We start from the raw sequence: 16,225 nt of genomic DNA, 5'->3' as shown, positions 1-16,225 counted from the left end.
AGCTACGAATATATATACTTAAAAGCAGAGTGGCCGATAACGAATGCGCAGCCAGTCCTAAAGAGAACACAAATAATGGCCGTGACCCACGCACCTCGGAGCTGCCTGGACCACAAGACTCGTTGCTCCTCCCAGTAGCTCCGCCCCGTGGGCCCCGCCCCTCCCTGCTGAGACGGGGGAGGGGCATAGAGGTCGCGCGACGTGACAGCAGCCGGCCGCTGATTGGGCTTCCAGTTGTGCCGGCTACGAAAGGGGGCGTGTCCGCGCGCGCTGATTGGCTATCTGGCGGCGGCTGGGCGGGCGGGGGCGGCGGCGCGGGGGCGGGCTCTGGGAGGGACCTGACCAGGCAGGGCAGGGAGGGCGGCCGCAGCGGGCGGGATGGGTCGTCGCCGCCGGCTTCGCTGAGACTCGCTCGCGTGGGCTGCTCTGGCGGGCCCGCAGTGGTCGCGGCGGCATGAAAGGCGCTCTAGGGAGCCCCGTGGCTGCGGCCGCCGCAGGCGCTGCGATGCAGGAGAGTTTCGGCTGCGTCGTGGCCAACCGCTTCCACCAGCTGCTAGACGACGAGTCGGACCCGTTCGACATCCTACGCGAGGCCGAGCGCCGGCGCCAGCAGCAGCTGCAGCGCAAGAGGCGCGACGAGGCGGCGGCGGCGGCGGCCGGGGCCGGCAACCGCGGCGGCAGGAGCCCGGCCGGGGCCTCGAGCCACAGAGCCGGCGCGGGCGGCGGCGGCCGCAGGGAGTCCCAGAAGGAGCGCAAGAGCCTCCCGGCCCCCGGCGCGCAGCAGCCCGACAGCACCGGGGCCGGCCCGCAGCCGCCCGGTACGCCCCCGGGGGGGCACGGTGGGCAGGAGAGGACGGAGAACGGGGTCACAGAGGTCACCCTCAGCCGCCCACGACCCCACTGGGAGACTGGGGTCGCTGGAACCTGCTGCAGAGAGCGGAGGGGGCTCGGGGAGCAGTTGGTTGAGTTGAGGGTCCTTGTGGCTGAGAAAAGAGACGGGGATGGGGGGGTGGCACGCCCATTCTGGCCTCTCCCGGTCCCTTCTGGGGGTTGGGGGAGTGCAGGCTTGGGGTGGGGGTCTCAGAGCCCCGGAACTGAGCCTTTCCAAGTTGGGCAAAGTTGAGGGATATTGCTGGGGTGCCGTGTGGGGGCTAAAAGTGAGGTCGCTATCCCAGGGCTCTCAAATCTAGAGCCAGCAGGGACTTTCTCCTCCTGCAGCCCAAGCTCTGCAAGATTCGGGTTGGGAGGCAGGAGAACCGTGGTGGGGGGGAGCGCCTCCGGCCCCTGGGTGCAGCGAGAGCAGGGGTTTGCGGCCCGGGGCCGAGGGTGATGCCTCTGTGATGGAGGGAAGGCCTGGTGACCGCGGGGGGCCTGTGACGTCAGGGCCGTGAGCGGAATGCGGCGGGTGGACGCGGGTGCTGGCGCCTTCCGAGCCGTGCCTGCACCCGGCCCCTTACGGCTTCCAGCAGTCAGCCGGCATCGTGTTGCATCACTGCACGTAGTGTTGATGGGATGTGTAAGTTGTCGGTGACTCAGGCTGCTTTAAGAAGAACGTTTTAACCTTTCCGACAGGCATATTCTAAGTTCTCCCTCCCTGCTTAGCCAGAAGGTCCAGTGCGAAGCTTGGTGTACTACTGTCTATCTGGGGAGGGAGGGTGTGCGAGTCGTTTCTCACCTGAACTGCAGCAGTGGCATAGTCAGCAAGACTCCACCCGTGTTTCCTGTTTTCCTAAAATTAGGCAGTGGTCCTAAGGTTTGACTATATAGTTCGACTGCTTCAGCCAATGTTCGGCGGTGTAGTCAGCTCGTCTTTACTGGCTTGCTCTTTGCTTGATAGAAACTGTGCATCCCAGCCGTGAGAGAACAACTCCTGAGTTGAGTGTTGGGGCTTTGACTCCTACACCTAGGTAACGTTGACTTTTATCTGTGGAAAGGTCAGTGCAGCAATATTGCTTGAGAATCAGAAAGTCAAGTCACTGTAATAAAGATGTTGAAAATTGTTTAAAATGCTTTTGGATATCTCAAGACCTCTTGGTAGGCCAGTAAGTTTATGAGCCTATTTAAACAGTGATATAAACTTGAGATATAATGTACATTTTTTGTATTCCATTTTTTCTCGTAAATCTATTTAGATAAATATCACAATAATAAAAGAATTGAAGAAAGCTAAGCTTTTTCTCTCCCTTTATTTTTTTAACAAATGGAAGTAAATATTTTATCCTTTAGAATAGTGTGAAACTGCATTTGGTGCTAATATATCACTTTTTAACCTTTTGAAAATTTAAAATATCATGCATTTTTGTTTTAAGATTTTAAATAATTGAGAAACGTATGAAAGTGAAAATCCCGTATTTTTCCTACTGTTAACACCTTGCATTTATATACATAAATGCACAAAGCTATTTTTTCCTAAAATGATACAAACTGAGCTGCAACCTGCTTCTTTCACTTAGCGTTGTAGTCTAGTTTAAAACTTTTTTTCAGTCAATTGTTTGTGATCCAGGTGGTCTGGCTTTTGAGATGTGTATTAAAGATCTTTAGTTAATTTTGTAGTTAAAATGGAGATCTTGTCATTCTGGTTCTTTTTCAAGTGTGTTCTTTCAGAAGCAAACAGCTCATAATTTCCATTTATGTAGTTACTGTACTAAATTTATCTGTAATGGGTGTTAGAGAGCTACTCTCTCGAGGTTTGTAGCCCTAATTGTATTGGACTGTACTTTTCTAACACTCAAAATTTTTAATTTAGTTAGAATATTATAAGTGAATGCTTAGTGCAGATAAGAATCAAAGGCAAAACAGGTTTGACATATAATGGAAACATTTATTAATCTCAAAAGGATGTGGAAATCATAAGATTTTCCCGTGGAAATGGAGATTTTTTAATGTCCTTAACTATTTGACAGTGTACGTAGACCCTCGGGTGAGCTTTGCTCCATAAATTCCTCCTGAAGTCCTCAGGGACTCTTCAGCTTTGCTGTCCCTAGCCTTTCAGGACTGTTGTCCTTGGTCAAAGCTCAACTTTATTTTGTAGGAACTGTCACTGTGTATTTTACTCTATTCTGTCTCTTCATATGGGTTTGGGTTTAGGTCAGTGATCAGACTGCTTGTGCCAGCCTTTATTGGAAAGGGCCAGTGAAATTCAGTTTTTGCCCTCTCCTCTTGGAGCTGCTGATCCAGCACAGAAAAACTAGGTTCGGCTGCAGTCTTGATCTCTTAGTGCTCAATTGTGGGAAAAAAACCGGACCCCTGTTATCTTTGTCTTTTTGGTTTTAGGAGAATGAAGTGTTTGCAGGGTATTGATAATTATTCTAATAAGTAGCCAATCATATTTAATGGTTTTCAAGTTATACACAGAAACTTTGGAAGAAGCTTTAATATAAATTATACAGTAAATGTCATTTTAAGGTTTGAATGGTGAATTCCAAATTTAATTGATACAATTTAAAAATAACCTTGAGGAAGCAGAAAGAAGGTGGGATAAGCCCCTAAGTAATTCTGTCGTTGAGTGGAGATATTAAGATTTTTTTTTTAAATTACAGGTTATAAATAGGAAATTTGAAGCTGTATTAAGATAACTTCTTTTTTTTTGTTTTGTTTTTGTGAGGAAGATCAGCCCTGAGCTAACACCTGCCAATCCTTCTCTTTTTGCTGAGGAAGACTGGCCCTAGGCTAACATCCATGTCCATCTTCCTCCACTTTATATGGGACACCGCCACAGCATGGCTCGACAAGCAGTGCATCGGTGCGCGCCCCGGATCCGAACTGGCGAACCCCGGGCCGCCACAGCAGAGTGCGCGCACCCAACCGCCTGTGCCACCGGGCCGGCCCCTAAAATAACTTTTTACATTGAGGGAAAAGTATTGAAAAGGATTTAACTGTTGACATATTTGCTGATGGCGGCGTCCTTCTAGTTCTTCTATGTGGGACGCCGCCTCAGCATGGCTTGATGAGCGGTGCGTAGGTCCATGCCCAGGGTCTGAACCAGCGGACACCAGGCTGCCGAAGTGGAACGTGCGAACTTAACTGCTTTGCCACCAGGCTGGCCCCAGCTTTTTCTACCTTACATTTTGGATGCCTCTTCCGCATTTGGTCTCTGTCAGTGATGCATGTGCCTTGGGTCTGGCATTGTGTACTCCTGGGCAACTGGGCACGAGTGTCAGTCTCTGTTTGTTTCTGCAATAAAAGTATAATGCTCTATTTATGGTAACATCTTTCCAATATCCTACATATGTCAAAAGCTCGGATTGTTACATCAGTACAGGATGCAAATGGGATTTAAACATTTCTAGGTTTAATGTGACATTAACTTAAGATTAAACTTAGATCTGTTGTGCAATTTTGCACATTTGAAAAAAATACTTTATGTTAACTAACAAGTAATAAATTGCACAATTTTATGTTGGTGTCACAGACATTATTTTTTTATTTTTATTTTTTTAATTTTATTTATTTATTTATTTTTTCCCCCAAAGCCCCAGTAGATAGTTGTATGTCATAGTTGCACATCCTTCTAGTTGCTGTATGTGGGATGCGGCCTCAGCATGGCCAGAGAAGCAGTGCATCGGTGCGCACCCGGGATCAGAACCCCGGCCGCCAGCATCGGAGCGCACGCACTTAACTGCTAAGCCACGGGGCCAGCCCTCGCAGACATTATTTTTGCTTTAAAATGAGATCAGTAACGTATTGGAACTATGTTAATATTTCCATGTGCCCAGTTTATAAAGTTTAGATAGGAAATATTAAGTGGAAAAATGGAAAAATATGTATAAACATATATTCCTTAAGAGTCATGTGTATCTAAGAAGGAAAATCTGGCAGTTAAAAAGATACGTATTAATTTGAATACATTTAATATTTTTATAGCCATACAACCCATGGGAAGGGCAATTTATACCAAGAAAAATCGAAGCCATTATAATAAAAATTGTACATAATGTTTGAGATGGAGACCTTTTAAATGTATACAAGGGAAACATAAGCATACATTTTTGGAAGATGATTTAAGAAGTAACAAAGTTCCTCACAACATATTTTTTTTGTTTTTTTTAATGTTTTGTTTATTGCAGTAACATTGGTTTATAACATTGTATAAATTTCAGGTGTACATCATTATACTTCTATTTCTGCGTAGATTACATCATGTTCACCACCCAAATACTAACTACAACCCATCACCACACACGTGCCAAATTATCCCTTCTGCCCCGCTCCCTGCCCCCTTCCCCTCTGGTAACCACCAATCCAATCTCCCAACATATTTATCAAGTGTTAGATGCCTTCAAACATAGATTCTGCTTAAACTTGTTAAAGCGTCAAAACTAAAGAGGAGTAAAGTGAGAGGAGACAAGGCAAGATTGGGGTGGCCATGGCCCCGGCCCCCCTGAGTGCTGGCCTCCGTGGATGAGAGATGCCCCTTCAAGTGCTCCCTGGCCCTTGTATGAGTTGGCAAAAAGCAGTTTGGCCTCATATTTAAGAAGTATGATCATGAATGTATAAATCCCATCAAATAGCAGGGAAGTCTGTTTTAAAATGAAAAACATACGGCGATATAAACTGTTTAAAAACGAAAACCTTAGTAGTTGATGATAAACCACAGTTGGAGTTCCAAAAGTACAATGTGAAATACAGGGTGTTGACCTTTTAATTTTCTGGATGGAGCTAGGCTACCATGTTTTGATAAAGCTGCTATTGTGAAATGTAGTTGATTTAGCAAATATCTTTATCCTTCGCTATCACAGAGTCATTGTGAGATACCTGTAATTATAGGTTAGTTGGAATAGTTTTATTATAATTTCTAAGACATAAGGGGAAGCATGTGATTAAATAGTAACTTAAAAGTTTTATTGAAAAGTAGTTGACTCCCGGCAGTAGTAGTATCAACAACTTTTTTCCTTCTCTGAACTTGTCCAACCCAAATTTTCCTATGACATTGATTTCTAGAAAAGTGAAATTTAAAAGTTCCTATACATAATGTGCTGTCAACAGACCCTGTGTTCCAGCTCTCCCTTTTGATGTTTTGATGGCAGGCCAGAAACGAACTCCTAGAAGAGGGGAGCAGCAAGGATGGAATGACAGCCGGGGGTCAGAGGTGACGCTTGACAGAGCAGAGCGGAGATCCTACAGGGAGTATCGACCCTGTGAGACGGAGAGGCAGGAGGACTTTACAGCGGAGAAGTTTACAGATGAAAAGTATGTACTGCAGACCTCCGCCAGGAGGGCTGGGGAGCAGAAGGGGTTTTCGGAGAACCGCTAGCCTTTGCCACCTTTTTGTGGTGCTGGTCTTGGGAGTACTTTGCCAATTTAAGTAGCAAATCGTATTACTTCAGGAGACACATGAAGGATCTTCTGTTTATCTCAGATGACTTTAAGTCGCGGTTCAGGAAATGACTGTACGATGGAAAATGAATTGTTTGCTGGTAACTATGAAAAGCACTCTCATAAAAACATACAGGAGTGTGTTAAATGGGTTAAATGTCTTTTGAAGTTTAGGCTAGGGATATTTTTATGTTTTTTATTTAGTTAATGCTAAATTAGACTACTAATGAATTTAAACAAATTCCTAGCCCCATGGTCAGGTCAATAGGCTATCATGATGAAATTTGAAGAAAAACTAATAGAATGTGTAACACCAATTTCTGGCTCCCATACCTTCTCTAGAAAGTGCTCTGACCTGAAAGATGGTCTTGGGCTGGTGCAATCTGAATGATCAGCATGCAGGCTATCTGTGCCCATCTGTACACAGGTGGCAGTTCTTTATGTCTTACGCTTGGCACTATCAAGAAGGATGCTTGCTGCCTAAAGTTTTCATTTACTTTTTAAGCATACAAAGCACTGAGTTTAGTTTAAATAGAAGCACCCTATGAAACACATTTAAAGGAAAATAAAGTTAAAAAGCTAAGGAAGACTAGAATAGTGTACAGTTTAATGTCAAGGGAGCCATTATTCCCAAAGTCTTTTAACTTCTTGACTACTAAGTCTACTTAAGATCCTGGCTACAAGGTTTAACCAAAGAACATGGCTTTGTAAAACCGTACTCTAGAGTCTGTTAAAACAAACCAAAAAAAAAGGTCCAGCAGAGACTAGCTCAGTTGGAGAAGGCTGAGCAGGTGGTGACTTCTGCAGATCTGTTCCCTAGAAGTTACACATTCAAAACATCGAGATAGTGTATCTGCCACCATGTGGGAGGGAGAGGGTTAGAGAAAGGCGTAATTCTGCTTTTTTTGGTGATTACTTCAAATTTGCTGTGTAATGGCCACAGTCTGCTTGCTTACAAGAAGTCTTCTGAATCAGAGCTGCTTAGTTTTGGAGGTATTTGTGAATTTTTCTTTTCCTCACTTGAGGGATTTATTCTGTGGAAATAAGGAAATTATAGTTCAAAAACACAAACCTGAATTGCCACCTTTTTTTTTTTAGTAGCAACACAATGAGTCTTTAGAAAGTGTAAGATAGGTCTTTATATGTTAACATGAAAAGATGCCTATTAAGTGAAATCACAAATGTGTGTAAGGGTAGGAGAAGGGTGGGATATGGGATTATGGAGGGATTTTTTTTTTTTTAAATAATTTCAGCTTTACAAAAAGTTGTAAGAATTATACAAAGAATTTCCATCTGCCCTCACCCAGATTCCCCAAATGTTAACATTTTACCACGTTTGCTTTATGAGACTCTTCCTCCCTCCTTCCTTCCCTCTCTTCTCTCCCCCTACACAAACACACACACACACACACACACACACACACACACACACACACACTCCCTCTCTCTCTCAAATTTTACCAGTTGTCTAATAACGTCCTTTTAGCATAACGTCCTTTTAGCAAAAGAAAAAAATGTCTGGTTCAGGATCCAGTCCAAGAATGTACATTGCGTTTAGTCTTCTTTAATTTGGAACAGCTCCTTAGTCTTCCTTTACCTTTAGGAGTTTGATGTTTCTGAAGAATATGGGCCAGTTGTTTTTATAGAACTGCCGGATTTTGAGTCTGTTGGTGTTTCCTTGTGGAACGAGATTATGCGTTTTTGTAGGGATAAGACAGGAGTGATGTCTTGTGTCCTTCTCAGTGTATCACATTAGGAATACGTAGGGAATTTTTACTTTTAAGGAAATTTGAATTTTTTTTTGATAAGTCATGTGCTACCAGAAAAGATATTTTCCTTAGCTTCTTAAAAAGTACTCTTCTGTTAGTAAAGGTCAATAAGATATTTAATAAAAATAACGTATCATCACTTGAGACAATTTGGAAAATGCATAAAATTATAAAGAAAATGAAAATAGCCTATCTTACCATCTGAGATAATTACTCTTAACATTTGGACTATTTTCTTCCCTTTTTTGTACATAGATATATGTTAAGATGGTAATGCATGTGCCCTGAGTTCTTTATATTCTTTCTTTTCCGCTTGACGTGGCAGAAGTCTTTTCCATGTCATTAACAATGGTGGGTAAGCATTTTTAATGGTTCTATTGTGATCTATTGTTTGGATTATTATAATGTAATCATTCCCTTCGTGTTGGATGTTTGCTCGGCTTCTGGTTTTTTGCTTTGTAAATAATGCCCAGTGAGCAGCTTTTTATATATGTAGGGTCTTTCCTAGATGGAGTTCTAGAAGTGAGAATCGCAGTTAGGGTCATAAAGCAGTGGTTCTCAGCTGAGTGTCGTGTATCCAAATCTGGGACCCAGCTCGTGCTTCAGCGCAAGGTTGGATGGGTACATGTACTGTGAAAACAAACTCAGCTTGGGTGGAGGGGGCTGTTGATCCATAGTGACAAATCACTCTCCTAGGAACCTGTCAGTTTACTCTATCACTAATACTCAATACGATCGTTTCTCCTAGCACTTTATCCAGACCTGAATATAGTACATTAAATGGTATCACTTGGCATTTCTATGATACCTATACATGTTTATTGGACAGAATTATAGAATCTTGATCATCTTAACAGAGTATCTAATTCAGTCCTCTCAATTTATGAATGAGGAAACAGGCCCAGAGTTTCAGCGATGTGTGGTACTCTGGTCACAGCCAGCTGACCTGGATTTTTCTTCCATGGAGGCAGAACACATGTTTTCACATCGAGGCAGTGTCATCAGTGGTGCTGGGAGTAACTGTCAGTGTAGCTCAGGTCCAGAGTTCAGCCATGTCAGTTGTGTATAGTCTGGGAGTGCAACTACTGTTTTTAATGCAGTAGGAATTTTTCTTTAGGCTCCAAATGATGGACTTAAGTGAACTCAGAACATAGGCTATTAGGAAATTAGTCTGCCTCTGTCTGGATATGTGTTGGCTCTTTCTGTGGTTTACTGCTGCTCATTTAAAGTCAGTTTCAGTTCTGAAAGAATCACTTACTCAGATGTTTAAAATTTTTCTCTCCTCATAAGGAAGCATTTTTTTAAATTGTGGTAAGCTATAATAACATAAGATTTACCATTTAACCACTTTTAAGTGTACAGTTCAGTGGTATTAAGTACATTCATATTATTGTGCAACCATCACCACCATCCATCTCCAGAACTTTCTCATCTTCCTCAACTGAAACTTTGTACCCATTAAACACTGACTCCCTGTTCCCCCCTCTGTGAGCTTCATTCCCTTTACCTGTAAAACGGGTCCTCATGTCTACTTAATAGGATTGTTGTAAGAGAGTGGTTTACAGGTGTGTAAAGCAGGATGCTTGGTCAGATGTTATTTTCCTTCCTTGCTTGTGAGTACATCACAAATAAAGCATCCTAAGTGGAGACAAGATTTCTTAACACTCACCAACCTGTAAAAGAGGATGTATTTTATAAGAAGGGGATTATAAAGAAGCAATTGAAAATATATTTAATTGGGGGTGGGAGTGGGGATAAACCTGTGGAGTAAAGAAAAAATGGTTTAAGGGATTAAAATATACCAGAACACACAGGGCTATTTTTAGGGTCAGTTTCAATCACTGTTATATTTTAAATGAATTTGTTATTTTGTTGGTAGCTGATCTAGATTTCATGTAAATTTAGACCAGATTTTGACTGTTGGCATTGTTTTTCATGTATGTTTTTGTGCTTCATTTCCTCTCAATTTCTAGGTAGACTTTGTTTCTTTTATGGCCCTGTCCAACTTCCTGGCTAAGATCTACTGTTACTTTTCTTTTGTCATTGTTTGAGAACTCTTATCTAGATATTTATTGTAATGTGGAATAGATTTTACAACAATCTCTGTTTAAGAATCTGGTTTTAGTCAGAGGGGTTGGGAGACAGAAAAGCTGACTTAGGGAATTTATTTAGGATGGTGTTTCTTGTCAGAGACTGTCGTGAAGTTAATGATCTGTGCTTCTGTATTTCTTTATCTTTTTGAGTAAGGAAAATTGTGAGTTTTGTATCTTTTTACCCACGATCATACAGTAGCCTTTTAATGTAACATTTTCAGCCATAAAAGTAGACTGGAACATACCTCTAGTTCTGGTGTTTGAGCCACTAGATTTCAATAAGTAATTTGTTGTCGTTTTAAATGTTTTTAAAAGCCTTGACAAATTTAAAAATATAATTTATCTTACTAAACTAATGCTAAAACGATGAAAAAGATGTGGTCTTTCCTGCAGGAGCTTCAAGTCTAGTGGAGGAGAGGCAAGTCCTCATAAAAAGTGATGGCGACAAGAGACTTGGCAGAGAACAGGTGTGAGGAGAAGTGGGCAGGCGGTCAGGCCCTGGATCTGGCCCAAGTGGCAGGGGAAGAAGGGAGGAGTGGAGAGGGGCCTGGTTCTTGGCTTGGGTACTCTCGTGAGTCAGGAACCGTAGGAGGAGCAAGGGGTCAGTGTTGATCATATATCTGCAAAGCTGGGGGATACACTGAGGGGGATGTCCAGGAAGTAACTGGCTTTGTGGGCTGGAATCAGAGAGACCCCCAAATGAGAGACACAGGGTCACATGAATGCGGGTCATGTAGCACTAGCATAGAGGCAAGGACGATGTGTGCCGGGGCTGGGGAGTCGGTAATGCTGATGCGCTTAAGGACAAACAAGTATCCTAAAGAAAGAGGGGGCAGCTGGGTGCCGAGCGCCAAGACGTGTCATATGCGAGAGGTGAGGTGCTGAACTTCCCCTTCCTGTGACTCTGGAGGTGACTGCCTCTGAGAAGTGGAATGGGATGGCTGAAGAGCAAGGAGGGTACCTTTTGAATTACCTTGCGAATTTTGTACTGTGTTGGGGTATTCTGATTCCAAAAATAATTTTTTAAGGACAGGCAGGGAAAGAGAAGCCAGAAAGGTCAGAGGAAAATGAGTGGTCAGCAGTGTCAAATGATGAATAGAGGTCAAATGAGATAAAGACAAAGGTTGCTACTGGATATAACAGCAAAAACGTGGGTCTTCAGCTGTCCTTGGAAGTGTATGTGGAGCAGTGGGGGTAGAAGTCAGGTTGTTGTAGGTTAGTGTTTTCAGCCTCAAATGTCACTGACTGGTTGAGTGTTTGGGAAGGGCATGATTTGAAGTTTAACTATTTTTCTCATTATACAAGAGATTCCAAATTTAACTTAAATATTTAGTATTAGAACTGGAATGAACCTTGGAGTTTGTTTATCTAACTTCCTCATTTTATAACAGAGGGAACCAGATCCAGAGAGAGGAAGGGGTGCCCCTGCAGATTAACGTAAGGCCTCTGCCGGCCTGCCTCTCCTGGCTGCCTCCCCCCTGAGCAGCTGTTAAGATCTTGGTCGGGCTCCCTGCCTCCTCTGTGGCTCGGCTTCCTCGCCTGTGGACGTAGTTGTGTAGTGTAGATTTGTTTGTGAGAATTAAATTACTGTATGTGAAGGGCTCAGAATAATGCCAGGGATGGTATGTATTCAGTAAAAGTTAACTACTAATTTGTTATTCAAGCCACCACTCTTTCTAATATACTGTAGCCATAATGTCCTTCTAGAATGTTTTTTCTCAAAAAAGCCTTAGCCCTTTAATCCAATTCACCACTTTTTATTATACCCATCTCTTCCCAGACCAATTGACAGGTTTGATCGAGACAGACCACTGAGAGGGCGTGGAGGTCCAAGAGGGGGCATGCGAAGCAGAGGCAGAGGTGGTCCTGGGAACAGAGCTTTTGACGGTTTTGACCAGAGAGGGAGACGAGAATTTGAAAGATATGGTGGGAATGATAAAATGTAAGTTTCTTTGTAAATGCTAATTACACTGTAAGATCTTGGTAATACGTGGTATGAATCTGTTATGTGTTAATATTTAATTGACTTTATATTAGTAAGCTCTTATTCCTGAGGGAGCTGATCCTGGGACAGCTTTTATGATCAACTTTTCTGATTTGGAGATTGACTGGAAACCAGCTTCCAGTGTAAGGAATATTCTTTCTTTCTCTAGAGCAATCAGAACTGAAGACAACATTGGTGGGTGTGGAGTTCGCACCTGGGGATCAGGTAGAGATACCAGGTACGGTGGGAATGTCTGCCTCCTGTGAACGTACAATTCAGTAGAAGTCTCTGGGTCTTTGTTTGCCTTTCTTGAAAATTACGTCCTGTGTGCTGTGTTTGCTGTGTCTTCGTACTTGTGTGTCCTAATGTAGTGATTGATTTTAGGTTTTTGTTTAGTGAGATAACTTTTTTAAATGGGTTGATATGTTGCAATTAGATTTGAAAACTGCTTTTAAAATTCTTTTATTTTATCTTATTTTAGCCAAACAAATTCGTGTATTTGCTGATGCCCCAAGCACATGGACTATACATATGCATATGCCTCAGAATGCTTTTTAAATTCCTGGATATTCTATACTTTATTTTCTGTGACCTTCCAAAGTTCTAGTATACATCGCATCAATGACAGGTTTCCCCTGAGGTTCAAATGTGACATTTCTCTGCGGCTTCATGGTGTCTCAGATCTGTGCCGGTTTTGCTGATTAGAGGAGTTGCTTGCTTCTGCTGTTTCTGCCATTTCATGGCTGCAGGGGTGATGCCTTTCTGGCATCTGCAAAGGAGTAGGCAGGCTGTACTTCTGGGTGGTGCAGGAGAGGAATGGGGCGTGTCTTTCTAGAAGTTTGAAGGCTTGAGGGGATCCAGACTTCTACGTTTCTTCTTTTGAAGAATATAAGCTTTTTACATAGACTATTTTTCTTAAATTGTTGTCCTTAAAGACAAATGTATAAGACAATACCAAATGTAGTATTAGATTTACTATCATTGCACATCTGTGTTGTCCTTGGAAGGAAGAGAAACTTGTTGAATGTTTCTCAGTCTGGGGTTCCATAGATTTTGATTACAAATCTTTTAATTGTGTTTTATTTTACTTTGATAATATGTATAAAAGTAATACCTTCTGAATCATCTGATTTACCACGTTATCTAATACTACCACTCCATTTTAGTTTGCATTTGAACTTAAAATCATTTTGGCTCCAAGTGATTACGTACCCTAGAAGGTCAGCATTGGCCTTATGAAGAGGTGACCATGTGTGGTCCTGGTGGACTGGCATGTCCCAGTGTTAAAGTGACACATGCCCCATGTCATTTTGGATTGGTTTGTGAGTTATGAAGTCAAAGCTCTTAGGTGGTAATAATATGTAATTGAAAGATTTTCATAGAATAAGGCTTGAATATTTTATTTAATAAATGGAGGTTTTGATTTTGATCATGAGGATAATGTAGGACAGTGGAGTTATGTGCTACTTTTGATTAGTGAGGAAAGGGCAGAGTTGAGCCTAATGTGGCAAGTGCTGTGTCTGTGGCTGGCGAGGCCAGGTGCTGCCCAGTGCACTGTGGGTGTGAGGCTTTGCTGTGGTTAGTATTCCTGTTTGAAGACATTGGGCTATAACTCGATCAATGGGCAAGATGCTTTCAAAATGATGCGACTGAGCCATTTTCAGTGTTACTGGTTTTCTTCATCTGCAGTAATTAAAAAAGTATAATATCAGATATTATTTTCTTGTTACCAGTTGGAATAGAATGCAGTTTTCAATAATGCTGCCTTCCAACTTTCGTTGTGAAAAGCAAGACAGTTTTATCAAACAACATTTGATTAAAATATGTTCACTGTCATAGAGATTTGGTTAAGTGTGTAGTCTGATTGAATTTGAACTAGAAACAAAGCCTTGAGGTGTTGAACATCATTTTGTGGAATGTACTTGCATAAACAGGCGTTTTCTGCATAAGTATAACTGAAGTCAAAATACAGACATGGGCCCTGGAGCCCATGGAGTCTTTCTTCTAATAAATCCAACATTGGTGATTTACTTTCAACAAAATAACAAAATCTGCCAAAATAAATTGTTGTTAATTTTGAAACTTGTTTGTTTTATAGTTTTGGTCATATGGTTCAGTAAGAGCTGTAAGCACAGCATTAGTTTTCTGTTTATTCATAAAATAGGTCAATACATAAGGGAGATCTGTGATTCTTCTTTTCTTTAAAATTGATTGGTCAAGTTTAAGAAATGCTGGTTTTTACAAGGTCTCTTTGTTTTCTGCTTTTTTTCCTTCCCCATATCTTTGTAGCCCTTTCATGATTTTTAATTGTTGAAAGCTATGAACTGTCAGTAAACTTTTGTTTTTTATCCCCTTGCTTTATTACGTGGTCAGGGCAATAAAGAGAGAATGGGACTCAGCACTGCCACTGCTGCTAGACTTTGGGGCTCAGGATGCCAAAACCTCCGTGCGCACCAGGGTTGGGCTGCTGCGCGGAGGCAGCCTTGGTGAAGGTCCGCCGGGCAAAGCAGCAGCCCTGTCCTTCCAGACTCAGAGTGCATTTGATTTAGGACCTTTTTTATTTTTATTTATTTATTTATCTTTTTTGTGAGGAAGATCAGCCCTGAGCTAACATCCATGCTAATCCTCCTCTTTTTTGCTGAGGAAGACCGGCTCTGAGCTAACATCTATTGCCAATCCTCCTCCTTTTTTTCCCCAAAGCCCCAGTAGATAGTTGTGTGTCATAGCTGCACATCCTTCTAGTTGCTGTATGTGGGACGCGGCCTCAGCACGGCCGGAGAAGCGGTGCGTCGGTGCACGCCCGGGATCCGAACCTGGGCCACCAGTAGCGGAACACGCGCACTTAACCGCTAAGCCACGGGGCCAGCCCCAGGACCTTTTTTAAAAGTAAAAATTAATTATTCAAATTTTGTGTTGAAAAACAGGTTTTGTTTTTTTTTTAAAGTTGATTACAGTAGCTTTGAGTTGAAAATAAAGAAAATTTAAATGTAAAAAGTCTACTCTGTTATTATAATTCAATTTATGTTTACTTTTTTAAAAAAACAGTTTATTTTATGAAGCTTTTCCTGAACTGAGGATGAAAAAGTCCTGGGTTCTCTATGTAAAGAATAAAATATTTCTAATGGATATAGTTAAATTGACTAATTTTAGCTTTTTCCTCAAAATGAAATTTCTTTGCCAGGACTTTTTTTTTAAGTAATATTCAGATAGGATTAATGTTAACATAAAAAGGTAAAATTAAGATGATGTATACTAAAATTCAAATTATTTTTCATTGTGCTATAATTTCTAATCAGTAGGTTGTATATTTAGATGTGGTAGTGTATAAACTGATGTTTCAGAGCCTTATTCTTCTGGTGTAGTTATCACCAGCTTGTTTGCAGTCCAACACACTCATGTTTGTGGTGTTTCCACTTTCTTACCGTTTTCTGAAAGTTTGATATGGCATATTCTTATCTATTGTAAGTCATTCAACACTTGTAGGTTGAGAATCTTTATGGCTCCTATTAATCCTTGGAATTTTCTAGGATAATAAGAGTTGCGAATAATTGTTCTGGTCCTTTACAATCTGTTTTTAATTTTAGGTCATATGTGGAAACTTCTATTTCTCAAAATACTTTTCATATTTTTGGAAATAATGTGTACCGATTAGCAATTACGAGCAGTTTTTCTCTTTTTCATTTTGATATGGGTTACCTTTATGTGTATGTAATTCTTTGAAGGATGTTTACTTAAGAAAAAGGACATTGAAATGTGTTTTTTTCTGTCTTGAATATACAAGGGCACTGATGTGAACATATCTGTGTGACTGCTTTTCAGTGACGTGGAGCCAGCTGTGCCCATGGAAGAGGTCACCGTGGTGGAGTCCCTGGGCCCCCTGGAGGAGGAAGCTCCAGCCAAGTGGGTGTTTCCTTCATTTTCCCTATTGGGTTGTTGGTCTTTTTCTTTACAATTTCTAAGAGCTCGTCACAGAGCAGGAAGCTCAGCCTTTTGTCATATCACAGACGGTTGATCTTCTTAATGTATTAGCAAATAATCGAACTAATTAATAATTAGTTCAAATA

General features: G+C 41.8%; 1 protein-coding gene across 7 annotated transcripts in view; it reads left to right on the top strand.

The window, feature by feature from the left end:
- Positions 1 to 369: 369 nt before the first annotated feature.
- Positions 370 to 16,225, top strand: part of HABP4 (hyaluronan binding protein 4) — a 43,211-nt gene continuing 27,355 nt past the window's right edge. Inside the window, exons 1-5 of one of the 7 annotated variants that reach the window (XM_087444277.1) lie at positions 370 to 818; positions 6,027 to 6,189; positions 11,958 to 12,119; positions 12,331 to 12,399; positions 15,981 to 16,061. In XM_087444277.1, coding sequence (XP_087300403.1) covers positions 455 to 818; positions 6,027 to 6,189; positions 11,958 to 12,119; positions 12,331 to 12,399; positions 15,981 to 16,061 — 839 coding nt within the window. In that variant the 5' untranslated portion in view covers positions 370 to 454. The remainder of the gene's footprint in view (positions 819 to 6,026; positions 6,190 to 11,957; positions 12,120 to 12,330; positions 12,400 to 15,980; positions 16,062 to 16,225) is intronic. The other 6 variants (XM_087444272.1, XM_087444273.1, XM_087444275.1 and 3 more) reach the window with 6 other exon arrangements.

This window comes from Ceratotherium simum, chromosome 20 (assembly GCF_057802395.1).
Source record: "Ceratotherium simum simum isolate JZ-2026a chromosome 20, ASM5780239v1, whole genome shotgun sequence".
Lineage (NCBI taxonomy): Eukaryota > Metazoa > Chordata > Mammalia > Perissodactyla > Rhinocerotidae > Ceratotherium > Ceratotherium simum.
This window is presented reverse-complemented; position numbering and strand designations above follow the sequence as displayed.